The sequence below is a fragment of the Macrotis lagotis genome, chromosome X (genome assembly GCF_037893015.1).
Source record: "Macrotis lagotis isolate mMagLag1 chromosome X, bilby.v1.9.chrom.fasta, whole genome shotgun sequence".
Classification (NCBI taxonomy): domain Eukaryota; kingdom Metazoa; phylum Chordata; class Mammalia; order Peramelemorphia; family Peramelidae; genus Macrotis; species Macrotis lagotis.
Window position 1 is genome coordinate 189,203,112 of NC_133666.1, and position 13,841 is coordinate 189,216,952.

The 13,841-nt window shown below is 35.3% G+C and overlaps 1 protein-coding gene across 1 annotated transcript; it reads left to right on the forward strand.

Annotated features, from left to right (window-relative positions):
• Positions 1-598: 598 nt before the first annotated feature.
• Positions 599-12,472, forward strand: LOC141497890 (perilipin-3-like). The gene is made up of 7 exons (XM_074200734.1): positions 599-616; positions 1,159-1,229; positions 5,173-5,228; positions 6,950-7,190; positions 7,764-7,963; positions 8,983-9,096; positions 12,070-12,472. The coding sequence occupies exons 2-7, from the start codon at positions 1,226-1,228 to the stop codon at positions 12,469-12,471; spliced, it is 1,017 nt and encodes a 338-aa protein (XP_074056835.1). The 5' UTR covers positions 599-616; positions 1,159-1,225; the 3' UTR covers position 12,472.
• Positions 12,473-13,841: the final 1,369 nt, after the last annotated feature.

The following is a 13,841-nucleotide window of genomic DNA, read 5'->3' on the forward strand; positions in this document are numbered from 1 at the left end:
AAACAGGCAGAGCTGGCTAAGCTTCTTAGATCACTTGACTGATTGGATCTTTACAGGAAAAAAGAAGGCATCATTAATCCTAGTGAAATCCCCTTGACTTTATTATTCTTCCTTATTTCATCTGTTCCATGTTTCCACAGAATTGCATCTACTAAACAACAGGATGAACTTGTAAGCATATATTCTATCTGTTTTAAGTGAAATAGTCTTGTTCTCCAGGGAGGTTGTTTTAAGGAAAGAATACTTGGAAATCTTTTAAATTTCCAAGTTTATATAGTAATAAAAATAGTTCAGCTAGATCTAAAAAGATTAAATAAAAACAAAAAGGAGAAATTAATGTGTTTTTAAGAAGTATATACTAAAAATTCAGTAAGACGATGAAGCTCTGTCAGTAAGAATTACAGGTGTGAAAACTCTTTCAAGTTAATGACTCTTTCCTAATTCTGCCATCCACCTCACAGCCTTCATTGACAGCAGGACTTGGAACTAATTTGGTGATTGCTTATTTGCTTCATCTGGTGATATAGGTTTGACTCCCACTCATCACCAAAATGTATATATATGATGAGAGTGCCAAGATAACTTCCGCGGCTGAATCCTCAGGGATTGTTGCTAGGTGAGTAGGGAGAATGAGTGATGCTAACGCAATTTAGCCCTTTGATTCGGTGGAGGTATTCTCTCCTATGCAAGAAAAACAATTTTCTTAGGGAAACATAAAGGGGAAAACATTTCTAGTTGTAAGTGTCTATCATAATATAGCTATGTAGAGAACTTTTAAGATAATTTGAAGTAACATATTTATTACTCAGGGAAGGGATTTTATTGTATGTCTAAGAAAAGACTAGAACCAGAGAGAATTTCCAGGTCAGAATATAAGAAATAGATAGCAAACAAATCAAAGGTGGTGGTGATTGATTGCATTTCAGAGCTTGGGGGTTGAAAACACTTCAAAGCTCATGTAGTCCAAATCTCTTATCGATGAGAAAAATTAAATCCCTGAGAGTTAATTTACTTACTAAAAGGTCTTTTTATAAAAACTAAATCAGGATTTGAACTGAAGTCTTCTGATCTCCAAATCCAAAACTGTTTCCCCCATCCTCACCACGATATCTTGGAAGAGATTATCAAACCATGTTATTTCAATGATTTCTCTCCTAGTGCTATGTATAAAGAAGACATTTAACCAACATTGGTTGAAGTAATTTTAACAAGTTAATTGGTTGTGATGTGTAAGTATAATAAGTGTAAGTATAATTAAATAAATGCTTCTCAGAAATGAGCTCCTTTCCTTGAAGGAAAAGAGTTTGTAACTTGGCCTCAAACTCTGAATAGACTATGCAGAAAATAAGGTCTCTTGTATCAAACTGATTTTCAATTAAAAGTTTCTCTAGACCCATTGTTTTGAATCGGTTAATTTTCTGTTCGGTTTGTTTGGATTTTTAATGGAGCATGCTTTATCAAAGATGACTGAGAAGCCCTAAAGATGTAAAAGTTGATTGAGGAAAATCTCAAGCACTTTTCAGTAATCTCAAATCACTGGGAAATGAACATAGTCATAGACCAAAAGGAGTATTTAGGATTAAATATTGCATGTCTTGGTGCAGATAGTGACAGTTCTGTCAATATGTAATCAGTTCTACTTGCTACCTTAGGCCTAGAGACCCATGTACTTTGATTCTATCTCTTCCCTCTCCAAACATCTCCCTCAATTAGATGTAGAGGAAGGAGATGAAAATGATAATAATGTCACACATATAGCTCTTTTGTGGTTTTGCAAATTACATAGATCATGATTTAAAAAAAATTTATATAAGGCAATGGGGTTAAGTGACTTGCCCAAGGTCATACAGCTAGGCAACTATTAAGTGTCTGAGGTCAGATTTGAACTCAGATACCCCTGACTCCAGGGACAGCACTCTATCCACTGGGTCACCTAGCTGCACCAGATCATGACTTTTGAACTTCAAAAATAACCCCATGAGCTTAATGATATTATCTCCATTTTATAGATGGGAAAGAGGCTGAGAGATGCCAACATCGTAACTTCTTTCCTGGGATAAAATCAGTTCTTCAACTTGGTTTTGTTTGGTGATTTTTCTTATTTTTTAGTATAAAATTCAAGCAACTTAGATCTCAGCTAAGAATTCTTATTTGATTTTTAGAAGGTATTTACACTTTTGAATTGAATATGACTGCTCATAAAACTAGGAAATTGAGGGTCAGCTAGGTGGTGCAGTGGATGAGCACCGGCCCTGGAGTCAGGAGGACCTGAGTTCAAATGGGACCTCAGACACTTAAAAATCATGACCTTGAGCAAGTCACTTTAACCCCATTGCCTTAAATGAAATAAAATAAATTTTAAGAAAAGACAAGGAATTTGGGTGAAAATAGGAAGTTTTAAGTTGACCCTTCAACTCTCCTTAATGTATTTCAAAGAGGTAAAGCAAGATCCAATTTATAAGTGGTCTGTGAGAATATGAATTACTTTGGAAAGGAACTAAACATCTAAAATGCTAATGTTGCCCAAGTGAAGGGGGTTACACAATTTCTAGTATGGTAGTAGGTTCAGGCCTCTTCCCTTTCAAGTTTGCCATCTCACTAATACAATACAACACTAACCTCCTTACAATCCCTAAAATGTATCTGGTAACCTTTTGCTAGTCTTCTCTGGCCTCCTTCCTCACAGGTCTCTTGAAAGTCAAACTGCTGTTGGTCAGGACCATTTACATCTTTAGATGACATTCATATTATTTTTGCATTGCTATTTCAGACAAGGTGGAAGAATTATGGAACTTGAAGTAGGGAAAGATTTCCTTGTTCCTTTTTGTGTCCAGATAAACTTTCCCTCTTTTCTTCTTCTGACCCCCAAATAATCACCCTCAGACCCAAAATGCAATGTTGTGTGTGGCACCTAATGCTGTTATACACATTTATGAAAGCAGAATCAAAGGGCTGGGGAGATATTGGAGAGGAATGGGGAGAGGATGTAAATTCTTCCTGAGAAACAAGGTTCAAAGGATATGGGGATACCAACTGGAATTGTGTCCTTAAATATTGGCAGGCTTTGTCCCTACTTACCTCTTTTTGGTCAAAACACAAAGTTTGGATCATTTGTTCATACTTTTGGATGGACTGGGTAACTTATTCTTTGCATATGTTAATTTTAATTGGTTCCCAGTGATCCTGTGTACTAAACAGTATGAGCATTTATTCCCCCATCTTATAGAGAAGCAATTTTGTTGCTTAGTCATTTTTTCCAGCATGTACAATTCTGTGACCCCATTTGGAATTTTCTTGGAAAAAATAATTGGAGTGGTTTTTCCATTTCCTTCTCCAGTTCATTTTTACAGATGAGGCCAATAGGGTGAAATAACTTCTCCAGAATCACACAGCTAGTAAGCATACCAGGACAGATTTGAACTTGGGTCTTCCAGATGCCAGGCCTGGTGGTGATAGTGGTGATGACGACGATGTTTGTTCTTCCCCCCCCTCAAAGAAAACCATGGGAGGTTGATGCCATGATAAACACATGAATTATATTTAAATGAGGGGTGTTCTAACCACTGAAACACCTAGAAACAAATTAAGTTCTTAAAAATACCTGTCCAACATGACAGCTCTCACAGGATTCAAACTCAAACCCAAATATTCTAAGTCCTAATCAAATGTTCTTTCTATTATCATGCTGGGTCACATGTGTTTTTCTGCTAAAATGGAATTCACCAGAGTATTTCCATCCAATACAATGTAAAGTCTTTTTGATACTGGTATGATTAAACATACTTCCCTTTTAGATTGGAATGGAAAGAAAAACAACCAGATATCACATCTGATATTCAGGAGGCTGAGTTCAAAGCCAGCCTGTATGACTTCGGACAAGTCACTTAATCCCATTGCCTTGAAAAAATAAAAAACCCAAGTATAGCTTTAGCCCTATAACTACTACTGGCACATGGGAGGCTTGCATGGAGTATATAGATATTATTTAGTGAAAAAAAGACTTTTGCAGGAACTGGAAGGAACCCATCACAGGTGGAGGATATTTTCTCTGATAAGTTTAATGATGCAAAAGGATTGTTGATGGGTTCAATTCCAAAACTAAGTGAACATTGCTTTGAGTAGGTGTGGCTCTGGTATACTTAGTAGAGACTCTTAAAAGAGAAGTCTGGTTGCTGGCCTATTTTAAATTGACCAAGTAAAATGGTACTGTCTACTTAATAGTTTAAAATCTGAATTTGACATTTGCCTACTAATTCAAGCAAAATACCCTCTTGTTGGCCAGGAATGAAGTAAGATGAAAATATTACATTCAGTAGCTCTAGATCTCATGTTTATGAACCAGGGTTAGTTGAGAGCTCTGATAACTTTCAAAATTGGGCCAAAATAGCTTTTTTTTTTGACTATTGGGTTTTCCTTAGCTCTCATTGATATAGCCTAGGAAGACCAATATCTGGGAATACAGAAGAAACGATCTCTAAGTACTAACCCTAGGTAATAGAAATATTTCCTTTTCTTAGCAATATTGATGTAGGGTTCTTCCCAAAAACTACAGACAATATTCTAATCTTACAGAAAAATTTCAGCTGGAGCTTTCAAACCTTTTGTTGTCAAACTTAAGGTGTTGGAGAATAATCATGGTATTTGTATCTGGAAAGGATTTGTAGGATCATCTCCTAGTCCCTCCATTTTACAAATGAATTATCTGAGTTCAGAGAAAGGGAAAGTCATTATCTAAGGTCACAGGGGTAGTAATTAGCTGAGCAGGATTTTAGTCCAATTTCTGACTCCAAATTCAATATTCTTTCTATCATAGCATGCTAGCTCAGAACACATATTTGTATTTGCAATGATCAGTAAAAAGTAAAGATGCCTTAAAGAATAGCATTGAATTGATATCCTGAATGTTGGATTCTTGCTGTAAATCACCTAAATGGAATAGAATTATTAGTCATTTTAATGAAAAAATATTTTAGAATAACAAGTCTTGGGATTTAATGTAGTCACTTTTTGTGAAATAGACACCTCCCTTGAATTTATCATTTTTTTTTAATGGCAGAAGGGGAAAATTAGATGTGGTAGTCTTGACTCAAAGACTTGTCACTACTGGTACTATTAGAGACTATACCCTTTTAACAACTTACAATTTTTAACCGAAAATGCTTTCTTTTTAAGCTTCAGGTGAGTCTATCATCCAAGAGAGAATGAGTGAACCACAGCTACCAGAGGAGGTAATTTTTACTAAGCCTGAGCCAATTCAAATTCCACTATGAAAACCCTTTGTCTTAATTTATAGCATCCTATTAGAGTTTGGCACTGAGTTCATTATAAGAAAGAAGTAATAAGAAAGTTTAGGCATGTTAAACATGATCCATAGTGATTCTTATAGACTTTCCAGGAGATATAGCCCTTCCAAACATTTAAAGCATTCAAGGTTGAATTCAAAAGTTTGTATTTATTTGTAACCCTGGTGAACTAAACAAGGGTTCTATACAAATTCCTTTTCTTAAAAGACTATTTGAATTGGAGCTAACTTGAATATATTAGTGGTGTCTATATAATCAAAGGCAGAAAACTGAAGAGGACAGAGTAAAGAGTCTGTGAAACTATAATATTAAAAAGAATTAATATGGATAAAAATGAGTTTGAACCTAGTATAAAATCAAGGGAGTGAGGCATGATTAACAGTAACACTATTAAAAGTAATATAAGTAAAATTTCAAGTTTTCCTCATCTACCAGAGAGGGAGGTCCATACCCTGGTCTTCAGTAACTGACTAAAATATTCAAATCAATTTTAGAGGGGGAATGGAGTTATCATTTATTAAATGAATATTATATACTAGGTGCTTTTCTATTATCTTTACAAAAACCTATGAGGTGAATACTATTTTCATCCCCATTTTACAGTTGTGGAAACTGAGGCAGGCAGAGGTTATGCCTTGCTCAAAATCACAAATCTAGTAAATACCTTAAGTCACATTTGAATTCAAATCTTCTGACTACAGGCTTAGAACCACCCAGCTGTATCTATAAGGATCAAAAGCATGTGAAAAACCAACTAGTTTCTTCCTACCAAGAATGGGAGAATTCCTTCAAAAGGACTTGTACCTTGTATCTGCCCCTTTAACTAGCCATTTGCTTCAAAAAAGACTTCTCCAAACCCCATTTCTATAATGAGAGATCACAGTAAACTTCATGAGTCTGAACCTTAGCCTGCTACTTTTATGTAGAGCCTCCTCTTCTATTATCAAACCCATGTTTTCAAAGGTTTCCCTTGATTTCTAATTCTTTATGGCTATCATCTGATAAACCACTAACATATTTAACCTGGATTTTTTTTTGGGGGGGGGTTGCCCATAATTGGATTCTTATCTACTTTTCCTATATCTCTTCTCTCAGAACTAAATATGCCTCTACTCTTTCATTTTCTAAATGGGTAGTTTCAAGCAACTTGCCCTTTCATTTTTTTGACACTAAACTTTGAACCTTCATGTTAACAACAATAAAAGAAAAGCAAAATTTACCTATAAAAACAAATTCTAAGTAGTATTAGATAAGAGGCAACTCTGAAATTACTCAAAGAAACTTGAGAGCTAAAATATTTAAAAGGGTATAAATAAGATCATTATTGAGAAGCTTGTACAAGAAGGAATGTGATTGGGCTAGAGATACAAAGATAGGAACATTTCCTGACCTTTATTCAGGTAGATCCAGTCAGCATTTTTCAATTCCTAGGAATTTTGGAAAGGTATTTCTAAACTTTAGGATAGGTTAGATTTCCCCCTGGTACCAATGGTCACAAGCATCAAGAAAAATGAGATAATAGAATATGTAGATCAAAAAATCTAGTTTGAGTGAAAGATACAATATTTGATATGAAAAAGCTAAAAAGTAATATAGTACCAAGATATTAAGAGTCTAAGGTATCATAAATTTGTTTCTCTTTCTAGAAACCACATTCATCTGAAGAGATCATACTTGACAAAACTGAACCACTGGAAAAAACTGATTCATTAATCAATACCAATAATGGTCACTCTGGCAAGGAGGATGCTGCAAATATCAGTGATATTAGCTCAAGATCTATGTGCAATGAAGAGCAATCTTCCTCTGAAAATCAAGAGGAAGAACAAGCACAAGAAGAATTAAAAATGAACATAGATAAATACTTCCCAAATTCACAGGACATGGGTCAGCAACTATAAAGCTATATATAACTTAACTATTCTTCTCCCTTATCCAGTCCTGCATTTGAATGAAAAATTAGTCTGATTAATTTCTGATTAGACTGATTCCTTATATAATCTATGGCTTAGTCATCTAGCTTCCTTTAAACATAAAGATACTATTAATCATACAAGCTTAAGAGTACAGTATTATAGCTGTAATATATTCAGCCTTGAATAAGAATATGATACTGTTTTAAGTTCCTCACATTTTGGTGTAAGGAAAATTGGATGTCCTTGTGGATTTGATCTTGTAACATAATTAACTTTCCTCACAATGGAAGCAAAAGGAATATCCTCTAGATTGTCAAGGTCTCTCTTAATCAGTCCTCCCTCTGTTAATTATGTACTCTTTATCATAACATAGCTTGTTTTACATGTGTTTATTTGCACGTTGACTCCCCCATTAGACCTTAAGATCCTCGGGGGTGGGGGGGACTATCTTTTGCTGCCTCTTGTACTTCTAACCCTAAGATACATAGGTACATAGTAAATTTTTACTTGTTTAAGTGGTATTACTAATTTTTAAATAATATAGCTGACATCCAAGAATCTTCAGAGGAAGACAAAGATGATTTTAATGAAGACCCTTCAAGAGATAAAGGCTGTTTCACTGCATTAGGTTCTCTGCCAAGCAACCTCCAGCCCCAATCATATAAGAATGCTATGGAAATCATTAGAGGTGCCAAGAACAGCATCAGACAACTCTTGTGCCAACTGTATGAAACAATTGATCTGGTAGGATTTTTTTTATGCTCTAATCTACTTCTAAATCCAACTAGTTCCTTCCTGACTTTTTTTTATAGAATGTGAGTTAAAGAACCTTATAGTATTTAACATAGAAACTCATATAGATTCATCAAGACTTTCTATGTTTAGGACTCATTTCCCACAAACAGTCCCCCAACTTCTGTTTAAAAACCTAGTCTATTCATTATTCTTAATGCAGGCTATTAAATATTGGTAGGTTCCCCCTCCCTCACTCCCTATACATAATTTCCTTTGTATAACCTAAAGCTAACTTTGATCATAGCTTCTACATTTCCTACCCCCACCTAGTTTCATACTAGCAGCAAAGAATTAAAAAAAGGAATCTAAACTCTTGCTAGCAGAAGTGCTTGAAGTTGGCTATCATATTAATGACTTGTCTAGACTAAAATATTGTCTATTCATCTGACAGGGTCTAAAGGTCTCTCAACATTCTGAATATTCTTTTGATCTTTACTAAATTATTAAATTAGATAGCACTTCTTATAGGAGTTAAAAAAAAATCTGAAAAGTGTCCTGAGACTTGATAGTCTTTACTATTTTACTACTTAGCACTTTACTAAATTATTAAATATCTAATACCCAGAATTGATCATATTAGAAACATTTAGTTCTGGTAGGATCTTATACCCTATGTTAGGGACACTGTCACTTGATGCTGTACAACATTGACTGCCATTGACCTTATTTGTTAAGCCCCACTTGCTTGAAATAGCAAGGTAGATCAGGAGATGAAGGAGTGGCTGTATCTGTGGGTGATCGGGGAATGTTAAAGGGGCAGAGGCAAGCTTTCTTCTAGACTCCATTTAGCCAAGCTAGCCTTGCCACTACAGCAATTATCTTATGGCATGTATGAGAGGCGGGCTTCCAACTACAAAGAAGGAATTGTACATTTCTAACTCAATAAATCTAGCATAGGTCCATTCTGAAGATCAGTGTTAAAAGGTATATGCATATCTTCAAGCTTTCCAAATGCTTTGTTCCACCAGACTTATCAAAGCAAACAAGATTCTGAGGATCAGCAGAATTGCCATAAGGCACTATTTGAGCTGTGGATCAACTGGAGTAAAAGCCAGTCAGAAAATGTGGATGGTGATACAGAGGTATCTGATTTACAGGCATATGAATTGTTAATGTTAAATTGATATCTGGGCATTAGATGAGTAACCTCATGAACATTTATATTATTCCTATGTATAACAAATGACTAGTAGCCTCAAACTTCAAGAAGTATTCAACTAGGAAGAATTTACCACATAAATATTGAAGTATGGAGAAACTTGCAGTTGGGGGATCAGGAAAAGTCTACCATAGGAGAATAATGTAAGAATTAAACCTGGTAATAAAACAGGATTCTCATGACAGATGAGAGTATTTTATAGGCATGTAAGTATTGTTATCTTCTTTGAAGATAAGAATCCCATGTCGAGCAGGTAACTTGGATAGAATGGAATATGTAAAAGGGGGAAAAGCAAAATAAACCCAGAATGGTAAACAAAAAAAATGGATAATCATAAGTCCTAAAGACAACAGGAAACCATGGAAAGATCCAAATTTCTCCTTTAGGAAGATTATTTTGGTTGCCTTGTAAAAAGTGATGGGGGTTGGGGGGGGGAGGTCTAGAATCTAAATGAGAGGCTGTCAATATCAGTCTGGTAGAGCAACAAGGTTCTGAACCAGGATGGAAGTCACAAGAGTAGAAAGATGAGAACAGATTGAAGATGTAGAATCTTATGGATTCTACAAGTTGCTATGGGATAGAGGGAAATGAAGAAGGCGGGGATAATGGCAAGACTGAAAACTAAGAGTAACTACAAGAATGGTTACTATGTAGGACCTGAATACAATGTATATTTTAATATAGGTAACTAGAAAGGTTAAGATTGGTAGATAATATGGTCTTTAATGTACTATATTAAACACTCTAAAAGTGCTTCTGTTCAGGAAATCTTAGTTAATACTTTTTTATTCTATAAAACTCAAGACTATAAGGTACTAATAAAGACCATATATGACTTACTATAATAACTAGGAATAATTGTGTTCAATGAGTTATAGAAAACTAAGGAAAAAATGACACAGTGCTCTTAAGAGTTCAAGGTAAATTCATAAACATGAGACCTCAATACTGCTAATATTTTAGTTACCAATTATTCATATTTTTGCAAAACATACCTATGATTCACTTAAGAATAGGTACTCATGATTTCTGAGGTCTTCATAGGTATTACCATGGAAAAAATAAAATGGCAAAATTATAACAAGTTAAGATTAATCAGGAAGAGAAACTAAGAAGATTCTAAGGGATAAGACTATCAAGTCTCAGGAAACTTTTCAGATTTTTTTTTAACTCCCATAAGAAGTTGTATCTAAAGTGACAGCACCTTAATACACAGAAGAACTAAGTATAAAATCAACCTTACCCGAGCCTAGTTTGGTGTCAAAAGTCATATGAACCTTGAAGCTATAAAGCCAAGGAATTTGAAGGAAGCTGAGATTGGGATATGACTGAGACAAGGAGTCTTGCTGGGGGGGGGGGGGGCTAAGAGGGGCAAGATTGGCAGGGCAGTCCAGAGATGACAAGCAACAGGTAACTAGATAGCAGGGACTGAACTTTAAAAGTCAAATTATTTGCTGAAATGCAGTAGTTGTAGCAGGAATAGAGAGCAAACAAGTATTATACCAATTCTTCCTGATCCTGTATTGGATGTTTGAGAGGAGGAACAGTCTTATAGGAAAGGTATCAAGATGAAAGCTAGACTTCCATAAATAGCAGAACATGCTGAATGGGAATATAAGAAAGACCTAGAATCAAAAGATCATAGATATAGAGCTGAAAGGAGTCTTGGAGGCATCACTTTCATCTATCAAAGGAAGAAACAAGCAGATTCTCAGGAGGATCAGATAAGGTTTAGGTCTGAATTTATTGAAATATCAAAAGGTATCTCAGAGGTAAGTCATCTTTACTAATTCTGCACAAATTCCTCAGGCCAGGTGAATCAAATGAGAGAAGGAAGAAAATGCCTCAAGAAAAGGATCTGACCTACACAGAACCCCTTAAACACATCCCAAAGAAAATGAAGACAGTAAATATGTAGCTGGTAATGGGGGGAGTAGAAGTAGGATGCCAATATGACCCCTAGTACTCATCACATGTTCTTGCTATGAATCGGAACAGTACATTAAGATAACTCGGGGGCATCTACGTGTCACAGTGGATAGAACACTGACCCTAGAGTCAAGAAGACTCAAGTTCAAATATGCTTTGAGACACAAGTTGTGTGACCCTGATCAATTTTAATTACCTCTAATTCTCACATCCCCCCCAAAAAATTATCCTTGCTTTAAAGGAGAGATTGGAATAGAGAAATCAGTTGGGTATGAAGATATTGAAATAGTATAGCTGACAAGGTACTAAAGCAGGAGAATAATAGGGAGACCAGAGATTTTTCAGTCAATAGACCTTAGAAATTGACTTTCCTTTTGCTATAATTTCTCCCCACCTTAATCCAAAGGTGATTTCGGACCTCAGTAACTAGAAGAGTGGTGGTACTAAAAATTTTTTTAAAAAGTCTTATATTTTTACTGTTGGCAAAAATGTTAAAATTCATCTCATTTCTTCTACAGATGAAGATTGAGATACAAAGTCCTATTGGAACTATGCAAAAAAAAAAAAAAAAAGCAGGGATTTAAATGAAGTCTCCCAATTTCTAATCCAGGATTTCTTAAAAAAAGGATTAATCAGGGACAACTAGGTGATACAGTGGATAGAGCACCTGCCCTGGAGTCAGGAGGACCCGAGTTCAAATTCAACCTCAAACACTTAATAATTACTTAGCTGTGTAACCTTGGCCAAGTCACTTAACCCCATAGCCTTGCAAAAAAAAAAAAAAAAACCAAACCTAAAAGTATTAATCATTTCTAATTGCTTATTGGATATCTGTATGCATATACACAGAATCTAAATCTACATAAAAGCAAGTAAAGAAGTGATAGGCTAAGAATATTAATAAGACTTTTTTTCAGAAATTATAGAATTTTTGCTAGAATAAACAACTACATACTTACCTTTTCAGCTCCTGGAAACCCGGGCTCTGGGCATGACTCAAATCCTTGCCTTGAAGTTACAGTCTGCTTTCATGGACCTCCTACCTAAAGTTCAAGGTCTCCCAAGCAGCCTCCAAGACAAGCTCCAACAGGCATGTTTTGATATGCAGGAGGTTCATAACACCTTTACCCTAAGTTCTCGGTTTAAAGATATAGACAAACCTCAACTGACCCAGAGCCAGTTTAAACTGACCCAAGCCCAAGGAAGTTTAGAAGAATTGTTTTGTTTCTTAGAACAAAGTTTTCCTTCTGATTGGATTGTAGGACCACTTTCTACCTCTGAATATCCCTTTCCCAATATGATAGTCCCTAAAGAAAAAGTCTTGAATTGTGACATGGAATCAGACTGTATAAATAACTGTACTCTGTAAATTTCTGAAGATTATACAAATAAAGTTACATTGAAAATTAATTCAGCCTTTATGGATTATTTATATGCAAAATAGGAGATCGTAAATCTGTGGCAGTGGGGATAAAGTACAGAGCTAGGAGTCAGAAAACCTAAATTCAAATATAGCTTCAGATTCTCAATATGTATGACCTTGTATAAGTCACTTAACTCCTTCTTGGCCTCAATTTCCTCACCAGTATAATGAGGATAACAGTACCTATTTCCCAATCATAAAGTAAAAATATTAACGGATGATTCATGACTGAACTTTCTTTGAGGTTTCTACTACCATTGCCCCCACTTTTGAAGGGAAAGGAACAGCAGGATAGAGACAACCCAAAGACCCTTGGTACAAAGTGACCTGTCTATTTTGAAGATGAGATTAGTTCTTGAAGCTTTTAGTTTTGGACAAAGGTATTAGTTCTATGTGACTTCCTTTCTCAGAGCTAGAGAGCTTAAACTATAGATTCTGAATAACTCCTGAAATGTTCACCTGGGTGATAAACTGACAAATCAATGAGATACCTTAGGGTAAAGGTGTTATGAACCTCCTGCATATCAAAACATGCCTATTTAACTCTAGCCAGTTGAAATTCATATAATCACTTAATCTAAAAGTTCCTTTCTTCCTCCCTTCCATCCCAGTAACAATATGACAAACATCAATTCAGAACATGATTGAAATTGTTTTTGTCTGGTAACTATTTTACGTTTCTGACTACATGCAATAGTTTTCAACAATCTTTTTTTTCTTTTTTGCAAGGTTTGAGTTTTACTTTTTTCTCCATCCTTCCCTCTCCCTCCCACTGACAAAAAACCATCTAATCTAGACTATACATGTTTAACCATGCTAAACATAGATTCATATAAATCATGCTACAAAAGAAGAATCAGATAAAAATGGAGGAAGAAAAACACTATATAAGACAACTTTTAAAAATTGAAATTAGTAAACTCTGATCTGCATTTAGACTTCACAGTTCCTTCTCTGGATATAGATGGTATTTTCTATCACAAGTCTTTTAGAATTGTCTTTGATTAATGTATCAGAAATGAAGGCCATCCTAGTTGATCATCATCCAATGTTGCTGTTAGTGTATACAATGTTCTTCTGGTTCTATGCACTTCACTCTATCAGTTCATGCATGTCTCTCCAGGATATTTTGAATTCCCATCCCTCATGTTTTTTTTTTTTTAATTTTTTTGTGTTTAGGTATTTTGCAAGGCAAATGGGGTTAAGTGGCTTGCCCAAGGCCACATAGCTAGGTAATTAAGTGTCTGAGACCAGATTTGAACCCAGGTACTCCTGACTCCAGGGCCGATGCTTTATCTACTACACCACCTAGCCGC